The 21,356-nt window shown below is 45.5% G+C and overlaps 1 protein-coding gene across 5 annotated transcripts in view; it reads left to right on the forward strand.

Annotated features, from left to right (window-relative positions):
• TFAP2B (transcription factor AP-2 beta) overlaps positions 1-19,565 on the forward strand; it is a 28,911-nt gene extending 9,346 nt beyond the window's left edge. Inside the window, exons 3-9 of one of the 5 annotated variants that reach the window (XM_013978019.2) lie at positions 541-601; positions 8,030-8,249; positions 9,734-9,852; positions 11,990-12,131; positions 14,978-15,237; positions 16,277-16,339; positions 17,560-19,565. In XM_013978019.2, the coding sequence (XP_013833473.1) occupies positions 541-601; positions 8,030-8,249; positions 9,734-9,852; positions 11,990-12,131; positions 14,978-15,237; positions 16,277-16,338 (864 nt within the window). In that variant the 3' untranslated portion in view covers position 16,339; positions 17,560-19,565. 5 annotated transcript variants of the gene reach the window in all.

The following is a 21,356-nucleotide window of genomic DNA, read 5'->3' on the forward strand; positions in this document are numbered from 1 at the left end:
GGGGACTGCAGTGGGTGTACGGTCCTGACAGCCTGCAAACCTGTTCCTGTGTGTTGCTGTTTGCATTCCATTCCAAACTGCTCAGACTTTAATTAAAATCCTACAATGCAAACTATTATGTATTTGTAACATGACTCTGGGGTTAAGATGCACTGGGATAGCATAGACATGAGAAATTGCTCTTACTAATATTGGTGAGACTTTTTCAGCTGTTGCCAAATTTTCACAATTCATAAGAGCAAATAATATAAAAGTTTATGTGTCTATGTAATATCTATGTTTAATATGAGAGCTAAACCAATCCTGCACCCAGACGTCTCTCACAGTTTCCTGTTTGCTATTCTTCCATTGGAAGAATTTATAATTTGGGTGAATTTCATTTCTGTGTCCATTTGGAGGTAATAATGATAATAATAAAACCTCCCTTTGTGAATTAATATAAATGGAAATAACAGAAACTCCTGTTTGGAATGACATGATTTATGTGTGCGATTCTTTAATATCCAGTCGATTTGAATAGTGATGTTTTTATATTCACAGTCAGTTGAAGATGCCAATAACAGCAGCATGAATCTATTGGACCAGTCTGTCATTAAAAAAGGTATGGATTCTTCTCCCCCCCCCAACAAAGTAAGCAAAGTTTTCCTGTGCATTCCTGCCTTTATGATGAGTTTTCACTTTGAAGGATTTCATTATTTTGTAGGATACAAATGTTTGCTCACAGTCCTAGCATAGCGGCTAACTGGGTGAGAAGGCAGGTAGGGAAGAAGAAATGGGGTGGCGGGGGCACTGCAGGCAGAAACCCGGATGAGAGAGACAGAGGGACAGAAACCATTGCCATTTTTCTCCTGGTACATCCAGTAGAAATTCTAGATACATCTTAAATAATTGAACTATCAACATGTATGGGACTGGCTGGGAATCACCGCTTTCAGAAATATGCTATGATTATTTCACTGATAACTGAAGGTTGCTGGGCTAAACCCTATGTCATTGAGACAGCTCTGTCCTTGTTCTTTGATTTTTTTTTTTTTTTGGTGGTAATTTTGTTCCCAGTTCTCTGTGTTTTATGAGTTGTTTCTTCTTCTTCTTTTTTTAAATTGTGCCAAATGTGTCGCTAAATATGCTCTTCCTGAGAAGCTGAACCGGCCTCTGTACATTTCTCAATCTTCCTACATATGCGTTCATGATTTAGTGTGACTGTGGGATCACCCCATACTGTTAAAGGGCATGTGATATTAACAAATGTTTGCAGTCTCTTGTACAGCTGTAAGCAAAATCATTAACTAATTAAACTAATTAAATGTAATTACAATAACTCATTTCAGGCGTATTGCAGCTGCTTAATTTTCCCCCCCTCTTCTCTGACAGCCACTGAGAGAATGCCTGGCGATTAGTGTGGCTGCCGAAAGGCCCGAATGTCACTCACATGCCACAAATTTAGGAGCTTGAATGTGTAAACAGTGCAATCTTTAATTATCGCAAGAACCGGTATTTGGGGCTATGATTTTAACTACTGTAACCCTTTCTCATAGATGCTGGAGAAGGCTCTGTCCTTCTGTTTGGTGTCAACAATCCCTAGCTCTAGTCACTTAATGATTCATTTGAGCCAGATGACTTTCACGAAAATAATTAAAAGGGAAAAGGATGCCTTGGAAAGTAAAGTGGAGTCAAGCCTCTGCATATTCTTCTCTTACAAAAGCAGAAGAAGGCTCTTTGGGAGGTGGGAGGGGGAGCTGTACTTGAAGTGATGCCATTTGGCTTTGGAATGTAATATTCTGAAGAAGAGTAGGGTTAGCGGCGTAACCATTTATTTTAAGTGTTGCTTCAAACGTCTCTCCCGCTCTTCGCTCTGCATTAAATAGTATCCTTTCGGTTTTTAATGCCAGGGTTTGGGTTTGCTAGGGCACCCCAGCTCGTGTGCTTTGATTTGCAACTGTGCTGACAGCTCACTTTCACCACTTCCTCCTGGGTCTTATCTTCTGGTTAATTGCTGGTGGATGGGGTGAGGGATAAAGGGGTGGGGGAAAAGGGAGGTACCTCTTCATTGGCTTTTTTGGGGTCTCTTTTCTGTTTTAGTTCCCCGTGCCTTTTCATGGAAAGCTAGAACCCCTTAGCTCAGGGTTCTGTGTCCTAGAAACAGCCTTTGGGCTGGGAGTGGGGGCTTGCCCAAGTGATGACCAATCAGAAATGTTAGTAATAGCCAGGCCAATAAAAATATTTGGAACTTAGCTTGCCTAACACAACGGAGCTGAAAATATTCTTAGATGTAGGATGCTTTGGTTTCAGGGCTTGTATATGTTTGTTAGTGAAATGTGAATATTTATGAATATGAGTATCTCCAGGAACAAGAAAAGGAGAATATTGAATGACGTCGCCGGTTCTGTTTCGGAAACACTGAGTGCTTTCTATGGTCCCCAAAGCTTTTTCGAAGATGTGCAGCTTAAAACACCTAAGTGGTATCCCAGTGACTTTATTGATTTAGGGAGTGTGGTATGAATAGGAAGTGTTAGGTCAATTTCATTATTTAATATTTCAGGTATTTGCTTTATTACATGAAGAAAAGACCCTAATATCATATTTAAAAAAAAATCTTTAGAGAGCCATGGGCAAAAGAGGAATAAGTGGTTGATTTACTTTCCTAGATCACTGTGAACCACTTAAAATAAGGTTATGGGTTCATTAGCGCCTTCCCTGCCCTCTGGTCTCCCATCTTTGCCCCTCCCCCACCTTTATAAGGGATGACTCCAAAACATTTCATTTCCTTAAAAGAGGAGGTGAGGACATTTTTCTGAACAAAATATTTTAAATTTCGACAACTGGCAGGGGACTTGATTGCTTTGTTTATGTTCTAATCGGCTTTTGGAGAGATGTTTACAGTCTACCTCTTTAATAATAAGGCAGCAACTGGCCCAGGTTTAGGTGTCTCTGCCTCTTTAGGGATTGGAGGCAGAAGACTTAGACATAAAGGACATACGTCTCTATGTGTCGCGCTTGTGTATCTCTAATTATGGAAGTTCTCCCTCCTAGAATGTTACCAGTCCAATTTTTCCCCCACGTTGATATCACCCTACAGATTATAGGCTAGCTCTCTTGTTATGTTTGCTATCTGGGCTTAGCTGACATTTCTGAAGTAATTTAGTTAAGAGGAAATGAGTTGTTCCCAGTAGAGAGAGCAAACGAGTGAAGTGAAGGTAGCCAGCGTGATAAATGGCTCTTTCATTTGAAGATCTCCAGAGCTCGTTTACGGCTAATTTTCTGTATTGGCCCCCTTTGAGCTATTAATGCAATCGGCAGGGACCGTGGCCCCTCTCCTCTTAGCTGCCCCATTAGAGCTCCCATTAAGCCGTCGAGTCTCAACTCCATGGCAGGGGTGGGGGGAGTAATGAAAGGTGCTTTTTAAACTCTCCTAATCTAAACCGGCAGAGGGTGGTTAATACGATTTGAAGGGGGCTGGTCAATGAGCAATCAATAAAGTAATAATGAGAAGGATTCGGTACATTAACAGTCTAAAAATCCAACGAGACATTAAAAAATCATTCTGAATTCTCAGTTCCATTAAGATTAGGAATCTGGGCCGGGAGGGGGCGGGGTGGTGTCCAGCTCCTAAAAGGGATCACCGCCATCCTTCTACGGCCTGATCTAAAGAAGGCTCACCTAGGCTTTACCAACAAGTTTTTGGTGCAATTAGAAGCTGCTGTGCAATCGGCTTGACACCTTAGACAGCAGAAAAGACGCTAGGGTTTCTTGGAAAGGCTCACGTGGCTCGAGTCCAAGGTTCAAATGTTGTGACTGTGGGGCATTTTCATTGGTCTTAGGAATATCCTGTTTGGTTAGTTTCAGTTCAGCCTCCGGTTTGCTCCCACTTTTTTCGCTTTCGTTCTGGCCCCTTCCCCACATAAACACTTTGATTGGTGTGGGTTTCCTTTGGGTGGGGGAGATACTGGAATTGCCAATTTCGATTACAAGGGGTTCTGTTGGGATTCCTCCTTCTGACCTAGTCGGTCACAAGCCCCCAGAGTCTGTTGGAGCCCCTGAGAAGGATATGAATTTCTTCTTGAAGGGAGAGGTTCACATCTCCAGAGCTGACTTAGAGCCCAATCAGTATTTATCCAACTAGAGACTCTCAGATGCATTCCAGCCACCCAGGGAGTCATCAGAGGTCACAGAATTTCAAAGCTGGAAAGACACTCTGCTCCAGCTCCCATCCTCACTCCCCAGTGTGGACACTGAGACAGAGAGAAGATAAGTGACTTTCTCAAGGTCCCACACTTGAGAAAGTGAAGGGACCCAACTCAGTTTCCAGCCTCTTAGACTTGGCCCGTAAAGGTTGCCAACACCGGATGTTTGTAGTTTCATTATGTTTTGGCTTTCTTTGTGGAAATCCTTTTATTTTTCTTTTCAGGATTTCAGTGCTCACATTCATACACGTGTTCTCATATACATGTGGAATAACACGTAGCCCCCAGGTAGATGAGAAACAACGCAAGTATGAGGAAAGGGGTGATCTGCTGGTGAGAAGTAATTATTTCAAGCAATCCTCAACCCCTTGTGGCTTCTCGGTTTCCATATATAAGCCCGGGTACCTTTCAGAGGGACTTCGCCTTGAATCTGGTAGATAGGCTCATTTCTTCTTTCTCCTCCAACAGCAGATCAGGCCCACAGAGGACCTGCCTCCAGCCAAACACAAAGATCGCAAAGCTGTGATTTCACACTTAAGTTTAAAGAGCACAGATTAAGAGCTAACCTATTAACACGTTGACGCTGTGCAGTCTACTAATGAATAAGATTTTCGCCATTCAGTTTTCCTTCCTCTTTCTTAAATAAAACGCCAGTCCCTGTAATGAAATATTGATCGGTTTTTAAACCTTTTTTTCCTTCTTCTCCCCCCAATATAATACAGGTTAAAAGGGAGGGGAGCCAGTTTTGTGGGTGTTACATCCAGAAGTTGGCCATGCTCTCCAACTGAGAACTGAAGCGGGGGACGAAAAAAAAAAAAAAAAAAAAACCACCCAGTTTTAATGTATGCACAGAAAATTGTAAACATGTAAAGAACTGAAAGCTTCACGCTGAGTTTTGCTATGCTCCATTTCCTTACCATTTCCTGCTGTCGCTTTAAACCTATCGAAGGCATCTCTGGGTTCCGTGAGCAGGAGCAGCGTGCTCATAATTACTAACGAATCAACCGGGCCCTGTTGCTCCCTGGGTTTATTGATAAGCTGGAGGAAAGCAGAAGGGAAAAGACAAAGAGAATCAAATATGGGGTTAATCAGCTGAGGAAAAAGCAGGTGTGACAGTGGAGGGGAAGCTGAGTGCACACAGTACCGTGGACTGACTTTGAGGAGTATCCAGACAAGAAATGGGGAGAGTCTTACCTAGGCGACCAGTACGAAGGCCAGAGTAGGAGAGAGATTTAGATCCAGAGGATGAGAGAGTAGAGGGTTCGAATGAGATGGATAAGGAACTATAACCTGCACCACGTGCTTGAAGACAAGTCTTCATCTTTGGGGAGTTAAAACACCACCACGCTCCCCATCCTCCCCCCAGACTGCAGCGGGCAGAGGAGCTCTGACCCCGTTGGTGGTATTTAGGTAACAATGTGTATGCAAAAACATCCATCCCAGGGAGGGAGCAGTATACCTTCCCCAGAGGAAATAGCTCTTGTCAGGTAAATCAGGCAATTAACAATAGTGAAATTAGAGGGCAGGTTATAAAGTGTCTCTAAAGGCTGGGCTTTTCAAGAGATTTGATGCCTGGGACCTTGAAAAGCAGGTAAAATACCAATTGTCAGTAGATACCTGGTTGTCAGGTAGGGGAAATGGGAACTGAACGTACTATTTCCAGCTTAATGGTTTTTTTTTTCCCCATTAAATATTCTTTCTAAAGGGTACTTAAATCTAAAATGTGTTTGCTGAAGATTAAAGATGATATTTTTACACAGTTTATTTCTATACTACAAAGGGCTGTCTATATTTTAGGGGAAAGTTTTCCCAAAGTTATTTCATACCAACGTCCACGGTCCTAAAGTGTTTGTTTATAGTGCTCAAATATGAAGCTGAAATACAGAATTCAGGACTCCAGTAAAGAAAAATAAGACCTTAAAATCGATGTGGATATTGTGTGAGAGAATTAAATGGCAGAGCATTCCCATCCCCGTCACTGCTTTTAAGTGACTTTAAATCTGTATTTTACTCAAATTTAATTAATACTCCCACTATGACTTTGCCTCGTTCACTCTCAAAAGGGAAGCACTTCACTGAGGAGACTTATGATGAGGGGAATCGGCAAGAAGAAAGCCCCCTTCTCTAAACACCCCTCCCCCTCAGACAATGCAGAAGATCCACTCTGTTACCTAACATCATCCATCTGCCCTGGGACATTCTGTAGACAGATCCAGAAATCCGAAACTGTTTACCAAGAAGCAGAAAAAGGGAATGCTTCGATTTCCCCATCCACTTCCCTTAGAAAGCCCTTTCCCCCTGGTGTCTGTAAAGAGCTGAGTGCAATTCATAGTAAGGAGAAGACTGGGGACCTGTCTGGCTTTTAAGTCTCTGAACAATCATGGAATTCTGCATGCTGGTATCCAGTAGAGAGAATTAGCTGTTTGAAAAACCCTCAGGGTGGTTAGTCTGTTCTAGACAAGGGAGGTTATATAACTTGTTTGATGTGTAGGGTTCTAGGCTCCAGATGGTAGAAAGGGCATATCTTTCTCTTATCAGGAATACAGAGTGAGACAGAGTCCTTATTCAATAAGGGAAATGGAAGGCTCTTTTTTCATGCCGGATCTCTTGCATGTTTCAATAAACCCCCTGGAGTGGTGATCAACAAATACTGTTTGAGGGGCTTCATAGTCCAGGGGAAGAAGCTAAGGTGTAGGCCAAATCAGGAGGGGAAGTGGTCTGCCTATTGGCTTCTAAGCCTGCCGAAAGAAAAGGGGCTTCAGCAGTGTGGGAGTCCAAGGGAGCGAGATTGCCAGGGAACTGGGAGGCTGGCTCTTCACTGTTCCTCATTCCCAGCCTCGGTTCTCCTGAGCCCCGCCTCTTCCTGAGGTGCAGATGACACTGAAACACAATTAAACAGAGATACAGGCTGGAGACCGAAAGCGCCTGGGTAGCAGTGGCAACCAGCTGTCAGGTCTTATTAACTTCTGCATAAAACATACCTTGAGTGCGGTTTGTTATCAATTACTTGCCGAAATGAAACAACTGGGGCAAGGCAAGACCGCCGCTCACATGAATTAGAGTGATTGGTTGATTGATCAGGGCACCTGTTGTAAATCATAACTGTTTCAAACAATCACCAGCCGGTGCTCTATGTTAATTTGTAAGCAAAATTCATGGCACTGCGGGATTGCTTTCACTGGAGAAGAGCATTTGGGTTCATTTCTACATGAATCTGTTGTTAGGATGGAGGAAGGAATGGAATCCACTTTAGAGAAATGAGCAGCTCTTTGGGCCCAGCTTACCAGTGATGACACTGGTAAGATTTGTGCCCAATAGGAGAGGAGGAAAAGTCTCCCATAAAGACCACTGGTGTTAATATTTTAAATTATTGGTAGGGGTGATCACCTTCAGGCTTCAGCACCAAATGTGATTATTATCCTCAGGAGACAGATGAGGAAACTAAGAGTCAGAGAAGTTCTGCAAGATGTCTAAGGTCACACAGCCAGCACGTGATAGAATCAGATTTGCCAGGTTTCACAGCAGTCCAAAGTCTGGGTTGCGTGTCTTTCTTGATTTGTATAGTGATCCGGACTGTGGCAAGAGACTTTCCTATGTCCAGACACATGGGGTAAGTTTCCAGAGGAGTGATGGTTTTTGCATTTGTTTGTACACAGTGCTCTGATCGCACCGCAGCCCCATGGAAACACACACTTCCTGCTTGCAGCTTTCCGCCTGGCGCCTGTCCTGCGGCCTCCCTCCTGCGGCCTTGTCCCTGCGCTTGCAGGGACACATTCTGTCGACCGGTCACCAGAATCGAAACCCGGTCACCTTTATGGCATTTTTTTTTTTTTTCTTTTCTGCTCTAGTTCCAGTTCCTCCCAAATCTGTGACTTCTCTGATGATGAATAAAGATGGCTTCCTGGGAGGCATGTCCGTCAACACCGGGGAGGTGTTTTGCTCGGTCCCGGGCCGTTTGTCTCTGCTCAGTTCAACTTCAAAGTACAAAGTAACTGTGGGGGAAGTTCAGAGACGGCTGTCGCCCCCAGAATGCCTGAACGCGTCTCTTCTCGGTGGCGTCCTCCGAAGGTAAATTACCCTCAACCATTTTTGCTGCAGCGCGGTTGCCTAGCAACCGGATCCAAAGCTAGTGCAGCGGCCGCCACGTGCTCAACGCCCCAGTTGCGGGCCTGGGAGCTTTCCACTTTCCCTGCCCTGCGCTCGGCTCCCATCGCCTTCCCACCCCCAGGACCCCTGGGGTATTCTCTAGCCTGAGTGGACCCACATCTTACACACACCTAAACCAGGAGTTTTGTGGAGCAACCTCCTTCGTACAAGCCATGTCTCTGATCTCTGCTTTGTTTTAAAGTGCACTTGGCGGCCTTGATACCTTCCCACTAATGCATTGTGCCCCGCAGTTTGAAGGGCTTTGCTCTAGACTCCTTTTTTTCAGTACCGCCACCAATAATAACAGTAACATCACAAGAGAAGTATTGACAGCTATTCCTTGGGGCCATTCAGTTGCTCCCCAATATTGGAGAAGGACAATCTCAGGCTCCTTGGGAAAAATTAGGGCTTTTCTCTTCAGATTCAAAGCCTCCCCCCAGATCCCTGCCAACACCTGAACCCTTTGGTAGTGTCCCTGATATGAAGGGGACATTGCGGGAGGTGAACTTTTCAGGTTAGCCTATTTTGGGAGATGAAAGTCCCTTTCTTTCCTAAAAGTGGCTGGGTGAACAGTAGAATACAGGAGGTCAGAAGAACTGAGTGTTTTCCTTGTATTTTTGCCCAGACCTTAGCACATAAAGGGGGAGATCCTTGGGAGGATGTAAGGGGACTTGTCTCACTGGAATCTTCTTGCCCTGCTCTGCTTTGTGAGTAGAGTTTTCAAGTGAGTCCTCTGAGCCCCAGAATGTGGAAGTTTCTTTCAGTCACCCCTGGGAGGTCATTGAGGGTGTGTATATAAAACTTACTGTGAGATTAAGAGAGAGAATCAATATAAAGCGCTTATCATGTAACTAAACTCCCTCAAGTGCCAGTTTTCCTGTTATTATGATTACCATCATCATTAGTTTCATGTTTCAGTTTTCCTTCCCGTTTTAACCCAACTCCATTTTATAGCAATTCTGAACCCCTTCCTCTCAAAGCCCACTGGTTTCAGCCCGTGCCTTCTGAATCTCCCAGTTCTTTCCCTTTATTCAGCAACGTTGTACTTGTCCAGTTTCTGCTCACCTCACAGGCTCCATGACAAGGAAAGAGCTCCGTGTGTGTATGAGCAACTTCTACCTTCTCTGGACGCACAACCTACATCCTAATTATGCCCATCTGGTATCATATTTTTTTTTCTCATGAGATTAAAAAAAAGAAAACGACTCAGTTTTTTTATGCTCTGTATTGCAGAAATTAAGCAAACCTCAGCAAACTATCAGCAAATAACCAAAAGGAAGAAAAAAAAATGTGCTAACCTCAAGTTAAAACCTCTTCAAGCTCCACTGGGCTTTAGATTGCTAAGTCTAAACTTTGTTTCAGGAACACTCTGAGGTTAATCAGAATGTTAATTCTTGCAATTTCAGAGCCAAATCGAAAAATGGGGGGAGATCTTTGCGAGAAAGGCTAGAAAAAATCGGTTTGAATTTACCCGCGGGCAGGCGCAAAGCAGCAAATGTCACGTTACTCACCTCCCTGGTGGAAGGTAAGCAAGACGTGTGGCCATTTCACGAAGTGGCTGAGCTTAACTGTCGGCTGAAGGCTGACATTTTACACGTTTCATGATTAACTGGAAATCATTGCGGTTGTTGTGCCCTTATGAGTTGGACGTCAAGCGACTGCTTGAGAAAAGTTCAAAGGTCCTTTTACTTAGAGGGAGCAGCAGTTGTCCAGAGGCCAAGGGACGCGCGCGGAGGTCCTTGTGCTCTGAAGAGTGCTTAGATCTGGCCTCTAAGCCAGTGCAGGGGTCACCTCTGCCACCCGGCGGGCGGGTGGGTGCAGGACACAGTGCCTGAAACACCCTCTGTCTGAATGTTTGCAAGAGTAACTCTGTAAGTGGCAATCCATTCTGCACGCCTCCTTCTTAGATTTCACCTCCAAATCACCAGTAGGAGAAAACACATTGTCAACTTAATGAAACTATTAATTGCATTCATGACCTCTAATGATTATTTTAGAACTCAGGTTACTCTCAGGGCCCCTATCTCCTGGCTGATTGCCTGGGACTTACTGTTATTGAGATATAGCTGTTTATGACCAAGGACCTAGGAAAACTATGGAGTGCGGGTAGAGTCGAAACATGGAGAGGAGTCAGGTATGATCTCCAGTTATGAATTTGAAGGCCCATATTTATAACAAGCACATTCTAGTTTGCTCATCATCTTGGAGTTGGGGGTGATATTTATGATATGTCGTAAACAGGATCTTCTCCACAGCCTAGAACAAGAGGATCTGCCTTTGAATTTGTGAGATGTGGAAGGGATAGGAAATACAGCCAGATGGACCTAATGGGGGAAGTTGTAGCATTTTCTCTAGAGTCTAACATGTAGGTCTTGTTTTTTTCTTCTGTGTTTATGGATGTGATATTACAACACTTCTGTAGGGAGTTAGTTTTTGGAGGAGGGGATTTTAGGATATTTAGGCAGCAACCAAAAAGTCATCACATCTATAGGCTTTGCACTTTGCCATTTTAAGGCAGGGTTGACTAGACCAAACTCACTCTCCAGGGGCAGTAGCCACCGCATTTCTAGACCACACTTATTAGTGGTTGACTCTCAACCTGGGGGTTTTACTTTTTGCCCTTGAGGGAAATTGCTAATGTTACCATCCTCATTTTGAAAAGGAGTCAAGGTAATTTCAGTCCAAGACAGAGATTTGGGTGGAAAAGGAAGGAAACTGGAAAACTCACTGAAATGCTAATGCTCAGTTGGCAGTTTTCAGTGTTATGAGTTGTTGTGAGCACCATGCCTGAAGTCTTTCATGGTTACTATGCTAATGATGATTAAAAGTAAGTCATGCTCCTTAAAAATAACCTAGCTATGGGATAATTCAACATATCTCTTTTTCATGTCAGGATCTTCCCTTGAACCCCTAAGGCTGTGCTTTAAAGGGTAATAATGCTTTTTCAAAGGGGCTTCCCCATAAGCCAAGGAATATCTCAGCTGTCTGGCTATCTGTTCTATAGCTTCTGTGTCATCTTTGTGCAGTAGAAAGTCCTTAAGTAGGAGAATGATGGCAGGGACCTCTGAAGGGGAGAAACATGAAACCTCCCTAAGCAGGAAACTGACAAGGAGGATGAATATTTCATTGCAGGATAGAAACTGATCCATATACAATTTCCACATTCTTTCATACATGTGAACATAGACACACATGGGTTTATAGTTGTATATTTCAGTTTATTATAGGAAGATACAAAAGATAGAAAGACTTTTAGATGTTATTTAAAGCAGGTGTAACAGGTGCTTTAAAAGAGAAGGGGAATCTGGCTTGAATATCCAGCTCTGTGTTGAGGTGCCATTGTAAGGTGGCTCCTGAACAGGTCAGCCCACCTTTCCCTTAAAAAATCACGGAGTGTAGGAGATCTCAAACCGTTCAGGGGATGTCTAGCTAGGACTTGGCTGGACAGATGACCAGGGAGAGGCTGGGAGGAGTGGCAGGAACAGTTTGTCCCATCAACTGTAATTATAGGTTGAGAACCATGTTTGGTTTGGGCTTCTGTTTCACCTTTGCTAATGCCCTCAACTGCGTAAATAATAACAGAATTGACAGGGGAGTGCCTCCTGGCCTTGGGATGCTTAGAGACTGGGTGCTGATCATGTCCTCTGTGCCTGTCTTTTCAGGAGAAGCTGTTCACTTAGCTCGGGATTTTGGGTACATTTGTGAAACAGAGTTTCCCGCCAAAGCTGTTTCTGAGTATTTGAACCGGCAGCACACGGACCCCAGCGACCTGCATTCCCGAAAGAATATGCTGCTGGCCACCAAGTGAGTGTCCCAGACCCCTGGTCCTCATCCCGGACTCCCTTCCAATGGAGCCACCTTGATTGGGGGGAGGCTTTGGGAGCGCCGACCTCCACAGTGGGGCAGGGAAGCCGCTGCTCTGAGGTGGAAGAAGCCTTTGCAGCCCGCGGTTGGCTGGCTAGGGACCCTCCCAGCTCCACTCCCCCCACCCCCATTAGCATTGATTATGGGCTGTATGTTTGTGTCTGTCTTCACTATTTCCAAGTTTGGGGGAAGGATGGCTTTGCTAATCCGAATCCAGGCTTTTTACAGTTCACATCCCCAACCTGGGGGTGGCAGGCAGACCTTTTCCGGGGTGCGTCCCTGTTCCAATTTTTCCCTGGACGCAAACCCCGCCTGGGTTCCCCATCTCCCTGTCCTATCCACACAGCCACGTGTGCCCGGTCAGCGTGTCTCTGTGGGCACCCACGTGCACGCATCTCTACCCGCAGCTCTAATTACTCTCTTTCCAACGTTGCTGTTTGGCATCTTCCACAGACGTAGAATTTACTACAACTCCAGAGGGGAAAATAGTAAATCTCTGGCTAAATTTAGGTCTAGAGCTCATTTGAACTTTTACAGTGGGTTTTCTATTTATTTGATTTACTCCTGTCTTTGGCTTCAATGTCAGATTGCTGGTGTTTTACTGCCGGCTCAGGCCTGCAGTGGGCGGCGCTGCGTGCGCCCGCACGATTCTCTCGCGGGCGCGGCCCAAACAGCGGCGCTCATTTATTTAGTGCTCCAGGACGCGGTTTGTTCCGTTGACAGCGTAATTTAAAGAAATATATGGAAGGCTGAAAAATCATTTGCTCAAATTTGTCCAGATGTTTTTGAGACGTGATTGGAATTTGATTGCCCCTTTCCGCAGGGTCAAAAAATATTAATGTCCCAGAACTTTAATTGCTTACAGATCCTGGTTTGGGCTTTGAAGATTTAAAATGTTTGACTCGAAGCATTTGTTCTCTCCAGTTCAGAATTTCCTTTTTGGCACTTTGGTAATGAGTACAAACTTTAGGAAAGCCTTTAACCATCACTTCCAAACTATCAAAACCTGGCACCCACCCTCTTTTTTTAGAAGATTTTCCTCTGATGTACAAACTAGCAATATAATAGGTCTTTGTCAGTAAACTGTCCCTTGCTCTGGTGGCTAGTGGCAGGGGAACTGTTGGTACTTTATAAAAGAGTAAAGGTACGTTGGGGAAAAAATAAAACCAAGGTGGATAAATTAGATAACAGGATCCTACCACCACCAACTCTGTCGTTTCCCTAAGGAGTGCTTGTAACTTTTCCCCTTGAAGCCTTGTGGCTTCTCTTAGGCCAGCACGTTTTAACCTGGGGTGAATACCAGAATCATCTGGGGAGCTTTTTCAAGATAATTATTAGTGGACCGAGCCCCAGGCCCCCTGAATGGGAATCAGTAAGGGCGGAGGCCAGGATGTGTGTATTTGAACCCCACAGGTGATTCTGAGAACTGCCCTATTTAGGTCGGAACTGTTATCTCTTTCTTGCTGGTTGTGAAGATGTATGAGCGCATTTCAAACAGAGAATCCAGTGGGGAGGGGATGTTTGTTAGGGTCCTCTGCCCATCAGTCTTAAACCCCAGAGCCTTTTCTGGCTGCTGCAGGTTGGGGGAGGAGGTATTGTCCCTCTAGCTGGCCATTATTCCTCATAAGAGTAATACCCTGGGAAATGATGCTCCAGGGTCACTCATATGGGCCTCCAGGTGTCTGCCCTGTTCACCTGTTGGCCAGGCCAGTTGTCACCAAGTGTCAGACCATCCCAGGGAGGCCTGAGATTGGAATTCTATAGTTTGTCTTTTCTCGCCACCCTAGAGACCAGGTGGAGGCAGGCTCACAGAAGCCTGGCAGTCTGTGAAAGGCTATGACCTTTGGGATGCCATGCCTCTGACCGTGAGGCGAAACAAACCATTGGACCTTCAGGGCTAAAATCCTTTTGTCCACCTCCTATATTAAAAATTTGTCAAATAAACCCAATCCATAGTTAGGCACGGATTTTTTTTCTAAGGCTGGGAGATTCCTCTAAATTGTAGCTGCCCTGAGGAAATAAAAACCTTCAACAAATGAAAAATCTACCCTCCCTGGAGTCTTAACCATCTACCTTTAGGTTTTATCTAAACAATATGGGAATCATTTTATATGGACAACAATCCTGTTGTACAAAGATCTTCAGTAGCCTACACTTAAAAGAAAGGGAGAAAAGGGGGTGTGGATGTGTGTGAATACCTCCTTTCCCAAATACTGCAGGTACACAGCTCTTTGGTTTGAATGGAATCAGCATTCTCTCTTGGAATAAACATTTGCTTGCCCTGGGCCATGCAAGGCTCCAGCAATCTGCTTCTGTGCCAGGGACAGGCTTGTGGCCCAGGGCCCTAAATCTTTCAGGGCTTTTTGGATCTGATCACCAAGAGTTGGCAAGGCAGGGGCCAGGAGGGGGAAAGGGTTTTAAAAAGAACTATCAGGTGAGAGGGGAAAAGCAAACGCTGAAGCCTAGCGGATTTCCCAAGGCAGGGTTTATGCCATCTGGGAGCAAAGGGGGAAAGGTGGAAGAGGGAAGAAAGGCCCGGCTTTGGGATGCAAGGGGTGCATCACCTCCCCACCCCCGCTAGCCTTCCAGTCCCAGCTGCTCTAGAAGAGAGCGCGCTGGGAAAGGAAACAGAGCGGAATCGCCCACATTAGCCTCGCTCTTTGGCTCTCCGGTGACCGGGCGCCTCTGGGCTTGTGTGAGCGTCTCCTTTCTAATGCCAATGACCACGACACTGAGGGTGGGTTTGGTTTGGTTTTGTTTTTGTTCCTTTCCCGCCCCCTCTGCAGGCAACTTTGTAAAGAGTTTACGGATCTGCTGGCCCAGGACCGGACGCCGATTGGGAACAGCCGGCCCAGCCCCATCCTGGAGCCGGGGATCCAGAGCTGCCTCACGCACTTCAGCCTCATCACGCACGGCTTCGGCGCCCCGGCCATTTGCGCCGCGCTCACGGCCCTGCAGAACTATCTCACCGAGGCGCTCAAAGGCATGGACAAGATGTTCTTGAACACCACCACCACTAACAGGCACACGTCTGGGGAAGGCCCAGGTAGTAAAACTGGCGACAAGGAGGAGAAACACAGGAAATGAAAAATTAAAAAAAAAAAAGGAAAAAATGTTTTAAATACACAAGGAAAACAGAAAACATTAATTTTAGCTTTAAAATATTGGATTGGCTTTGGAAGAATTATATTAGGTAGAATACACATACAATCAAAATTTTAAAAAAAAGTTAAATAACTTAAACAAACTGAGGCGCACCACGGAGCAACAGTATCGGTTCTCAGTGTCTATTTCAAGATACACTTGGAGACAACCGTCCGGATTTTCCACTTCGATTCTTTCGAGCTTAGTAATACTGATAATAAAAAGAAAACCATGATTTTTTTTCCCTTTGGAAAATAAACATAAGACTAAACGTGAGAAAACGCTAACTTATTGGAAGAAAATCGGAGAAACCTTGTCGGTGTCAGTGCTTTGAGAGCTGGTTGACTGAGACGCACGAACTTTTAAAATTTTTAATATATTTTTAGGAAACTCTCTGGCAGTCCCCGCCCTTCCACCTCACCTCACCCCTCTCCCAGTCACCCTGTTCTACGTTGCCCTCCCTTCCTTCGGCTGTCACGGGAATCTTCCGGGATGCAAAGGAGTGTGGTTAGCCTTCTGGCGAGGTTTCGCGGTCCCCTCGGTGCCCCCAGCCCGCCCTGCGTCCTTAACTCACAGGTGCCCTGCTCCCGGGCCATTTGCATAATTAGGGAGGGCGGGGGCGGGCGGGGCGGGAGGCCCGCGGGGACTCAGGCGGTGGCTGCAGCTCTCGGTGGCGGCCGGCCGAGCAGAGGCTCCCGCGGCCCAGGAAAATCCGGACCAATAAGTTGATTCAGACTCATCATCAGTTCCTTTCAGAAACGTTACTAGTTCCCAGCCTTGCCAGCATCTGCATACAGAGCATCTTGCATTTGTTATAATATTTGTGTCATCTACCAATTTTAAGAACAATAGTAAAACCAAAACACAATATGAATACGTTGATTAGTATGTAATTCCTTCGGAGGGGTATGTACCATTTCATTCTCTTCTGTTTTCCAAAGCTTTGCCCGCATGGTTTATGAGCTTCTTCAAAGAGGACTTGGGCTTCCTACACAATCTATAAGGTACAGAGAAAAAAAAAATCCGATCCCTTTTTAATCAAAGCCTGTGTGTCAGAATTCTGCAGGTGCACTTCTTTAAAGAAGCTCAAAGGGAATAATTTAGAAAGTGGCCAATAAGAGACTGAAGCAGCTTTGAGTCTAGTTGCTAACAGATACCTCAACATGGAATTCCAGGAAGGTGGGGAGCTACTAAAAGAATTTTAGGGGAAAGGAGGAAGGGTTCTTGGAGTCCAATATTTTAACGTTGCTTTGCCTTTAAAATGGATTCCATTTCCTTGGGCTCCTTGGCAATCACGGGAAAAGCAGCAGCTTTGCCAGTGGTCTGGCGGTGTGGGAGGAGGGTGGTGCCAGCTTCTGTGTTTCAGCAGCCATTGCTTCCTTACAAGATACTTTATGAATGAGGCGTATTTCCCCCCTCCCAGACGTGCACTTGTTTTGGCAATAATGGTAAAATGATGCAAAGTGAAAAGAGATGTATTTCAGCTTTGAATTTTACCGTCTGGATACACTGGGACTATTCCCAGTGGATGAAGTTTCATGTATTTAATATCTCTCACTTCTGGCAGCCCAGCTCCGTTTCTTGGGCTTCATTTGAGCATTATCATGAAATAAGATCTGCAACCCATTGTCCCCCACCTTCCCTAAAGCAGAGAGAAATCCCCAAGAGGTAGGAGTGGGAGAGACAGGTCTCTAAACTTAGTGTGGGTGCAAGCACCTCTTTAAACAAAGTAGGCATTAGGACCTTTGCAACATCGCTCGAAGCCAAAGATCCGGAGGTCGGTTCTGCAGGATACACAGGACCCACTGGGACTCTCAGGCCTGCGGCAGGATGGGCCTTGGCCTGGGAGGTGGAGGGTCGGGCGTGGGTGGGGAGGGGGGAGGTTAGGAACCTGCTGAGAGCTTTGCGCAGTCATCTTTATGGGGGAGGGAGTTAGGGAGTTGGTTTCAGGTCACCAGGAGGGCCCAAGTAAAGATTGATGTCAGACCCCTGTCCATCCACCGTCAGCTCCTTTGGGGGCCTCTGGGTGTGCGGGGTTCAGCCATAGATGAGTTGGAGTACAAAGGCCGGGAACTAGACTTCGTGGAGAGTGTAGACTACTCCATCTCTCCCCAGCTCAGAAGCCTGCGCCTTTGTCCGAGGGCCTGGCCACTTGCATTAGACATATTGATTGTCAAAGGCCAGGAGAAACCGCACTGAAAACCATCGTCTCCTTTCCTTGCAGGGCAACGCGCCCCACGCGTGTGACGTGCGAGAGACGCGATGGACGCGCCTTGCTCTTACTGTGCAGGTCCCGAGAGCGCGGGGGCCACTCGCGCCCGGTCGTGTTGAGGACATAGAATCAGCCGCTGGAGGGGCCGCGGGCCGCGCGGGCCCTTCCCGCTCTCGGTCTCACCTTAAGGGCTAAGGCGACCGAGAAAGCCCAGTGCTCCAGTAGGTAAAGGGGCGGCGCCCCGCGGGCTGCAGGCGGGAGGGGTCTCAGCGCTGCCCGAGCCCCCTGCTGCCGGCGGCGGCCTCCCGGCGCCCGCTCCCCGAGGGCCAGTGGCCTAGAAATGTCCAGGGGATCGGAAGCTACCCCCGCCTTTGCCAGGAGGAAAACTCTCCACCCTCGCGCTCCTTAAGGCGGGTGACGGGGTTGGAACTGTCTTACTGGGCTACGCAGGCTCCTTCTACGCCCTTTGCCCTTCCTCGTGCGTTCGGACCGCGCCTGGCCCAGCAGAGCCGCGCGCCTCCCCCTGCACGCCCCCCCCCACACACGTGGAGAGATCCCAGAGCCCCCCTCTTCTTCCCTCCCTTCTCCTTTCATGTACGACCCCCCGCCCCCTTGCTTTCGTTAGCCAGGCCCGCTACGTTTATCTGATAATTGAGTTATTAAAAGATTTGGTTTCCTTGGGCCCATAAATCAATAAACAGTGGGATTAACGCAAGAGTTTGCCTTTTAAGTCAAAGGAAACGTTTAAAGCAAGCCCCTTTGAGTCTTGTTTTCAAACTAAACAGGTGAGCTGCAGCTCCCTCCCCCTCGCTACCCCATACCCTCCCGCCCCCATGTACTCATTGGACACTGAATCCAAGCGGCGTGCCCCCTCCTAAGTGCTCGGTCCCAAACCCAAATAGAAAGGAAGAATCAGGACGTAGGAGCGCTGCCCTCACGCTTTTCACTTTGCAAGTTCCTCTGGAGGTTCAAAGGTCTTCTGACCGTCCCCTGTCCAAACCTGCCTCCTCTTACGTGTATTGTGGCTCTTCGGAGAGCAAAAAAGGGGCGCAGGGGAGAGGAGAGGAAATGGACCGTTCTAGACGACGAGTCCAACATGGAAGTGATCTTTTACTTCTCCCCCGAGAAGGTAACTTTCTCTCTTCCCCCAACCCCAAGTTGGATAGCATTTTCTTTCCTTCTCTCTGGCACCAACCACATCTTTAGCTTTCCCCACCCCTACAGAAAGAACTGAAGAAACTTTCAAAGACCTGGCTGTTTTATTTTCTTTGGCCAAGGAAACCACTTTCTCTCAAGCAATTATTTCATATCCTATGAAAACTATGGTCGAATGGAAAACCCGAAACTCCAAACTTATCTACACCCTGTTCCTCCAGTACAAAGCCTTACTTAAAAGGGCAACTCGTTCCTACTTAGAGTGTTTGTAGAGAATTTGTCATCACCTCTGATACCCGGTATTCGTAATACATTATGTGGAAAGGAAATAACCTTGAACCACCTGATGTTGCCTCAAGAGCCCCAACAGTGTTTCCCCTCCTGTGCTGATGTGTGTTAAATTATGGGGTTAAAAAAATACCAAAATTCGTTTTGTTTTCTTTTTAAAAAGTAGAATGAACACCATTCTTCTTAATATGCCAAAATCGACTCCTCTGTTGAGTTGGTCTCTAATTCACTAACATTGTTTTGCCACACAATCGAGAAAATATCAATCTATTGACTCTTCACGAGAAGAGCTCTGGAGGGTATCCATGTTAAGTTTGTATATATTTATTTATGCTTAATTTAATGGGAATGTGTAAATATGGCGAGCAAGTAGTTTGGGATTATTTATCTGTGAATCTATACCTCTGTGAATGGGTGGTAAAAAAAAAAAAAAAACACCAAAAAAACGCTTGACCCTAGGTAGAATCTTATCCGAATTTTTCTGTTCTTTATAGACAAGCTGTTATGGTAATGGGTAGAAATTGGTTTATTGTCCAGTGTTGATCTAATTTACATAAATAAAAAGATTGTTGTGTTTTTGTTGTGTTTTCATCTTCAGTTTCTTGAATACAGATATGGCTTAGTTCTACAGACAGAAAAAAAAAAAGTACAGCCAAGAACTTTTCTTTTTATACCCCCATTATTTAAACACCGGCAGTGCTTTCCTTACAATAAATACAATAAATTTTGCTTCTGAGAAGAATGGATGCTTTTGTTTTCACTAGGAGGAGTTTTTGATTTTTTGAAATTCCAAATCAACACTCTTTCCTATTTCTAACCAGAATTGCAATACAAACTCATGTTAACTACATCTCTTGGTTTACTTTGCTCTAAAAAAAAAAAAAAATGAGGTTGTCAGATTTACTTCCCAGGTAACTAAAAGGTAATTAAAGACTCTGTGTTCCAGGAACTAAGGGCCTCTGGGTCCAAGTCAAAGATGATGGCCCCCTCATGTTGCTAGTGGGATGGCACTCTGGCATGATGCTCTTTGAAGGAGATGGTACAGGAGAGAAGCCCACAGGACCAGGTATGGGCTCCTGCACCCCACATCTTGTGATCTGGAAGACTTAACTGCCCCATTTTAGGACTGAATCCAACCTCGACCTCACCAGCACTGCAGGGCCATCCATAAAGAAATGAGGAAACGCTCTCTTGACCAGAGAAAGAAAGAGGCTGTCTTAGGAGGTCGGTTTTTACCTTAGGCTCAGAGGATGCCCAGAGAAGCCAGAGATTTTCTCATTTGGGTTAATGGGCTACAGCCCAGCTCTAATGGGCTGCAGTGATCAAACATCTTCTCAATCTGTATTTCATCCCAAGGCTTGGGTGTCTTTCCTGAGGCTAGGAAAGTAAATTCGTCCAAGATGTTACACAGTTTGGACGAGTCACTGTTTCTCTTTGGACCTCAAGGTCTTTATCTTTAAAACGTAGGCCTCCTAAGGTCCTTTCCAACATCAACATTGCCTAAATTATAAAAAGCAGAAACAGAAATATGTATACATATTTCAGGATAACTGGCACAGTCAAACCTTGATAACCCCAGATTATGAGGGTGCTTAGCATACAGTTGGTACTCAAGTAATGAATAATATGCCTCCCATATCAATTTTCTGTTTTTCAGGTGAACTCATTCTCAGTTGGATTTCCCTGTAGGGAAAGACAGAAAGGACAATGGAATCTACTTTATGTGAGATTTCCCACTTTTTGGCTTACTTATTAATTTAAAAAAGGGGGGAAGGTTTTCAAGGCTAGAACCATAATTGACTGAATCAAAGAACACCCCCCCCCAAAAAAGGGAAGTAGAAGAAAAAAGAAAACAAGGGAAGTGTGATTAAGAGGGTGGGAAATCCACTTATCGACAAAGAAAATGGGTATATGCTTTTTGTCTCTGGTTCAAGTGAATTCCACTGAGTTTCCTTTTTATTTGTTTTTTGGAGAGTGAGGGGTTGGTTACCACTGGGATGATACTAAGGTGGTAGGGATTAATTTTCATATCCCAGGGCAAATTTTTCCTACAGAAGTTTTAACTCCAGCTCTGGAGAAAGGCTTGCCACCTATTATTCCATAGGTAAATTCCAGACCACCCCCTCTTCCTGCCACCTTTTGACAAAGATCTGAGACAATCACCTTTACCAGGCAAAACCCAATGTCGCAAGGGGCCCGAATGTGAGGATTGAACTAGAGGGAAGGGAAGGAACGAGCTAGGAAGCCAGAGAGCCTTGCCTAACAAAATGGCCCTGGGCTGCTAGTCACACACAGCTCCTCCGCCTTTTGTGACCAACTTAACCAGAAAGAGGAAGGAGTAAGGAAAGAAACACAGCTGGAACTGC

This window comes from Sus scrofa, chromosome 7 (genome assembly GCF_000003025.6).
Source record: "Sus scrofa isolate TJ Tabasco breed Duroc chromosome 7, Sscrofa11.1, whole genome shotgun sequence".
Lineage (NCBI taxonomy): Eukaryota > Metazoa > Chordata > Mammalia > Artiodactyla > Suidae > Sus > Sus scrofa.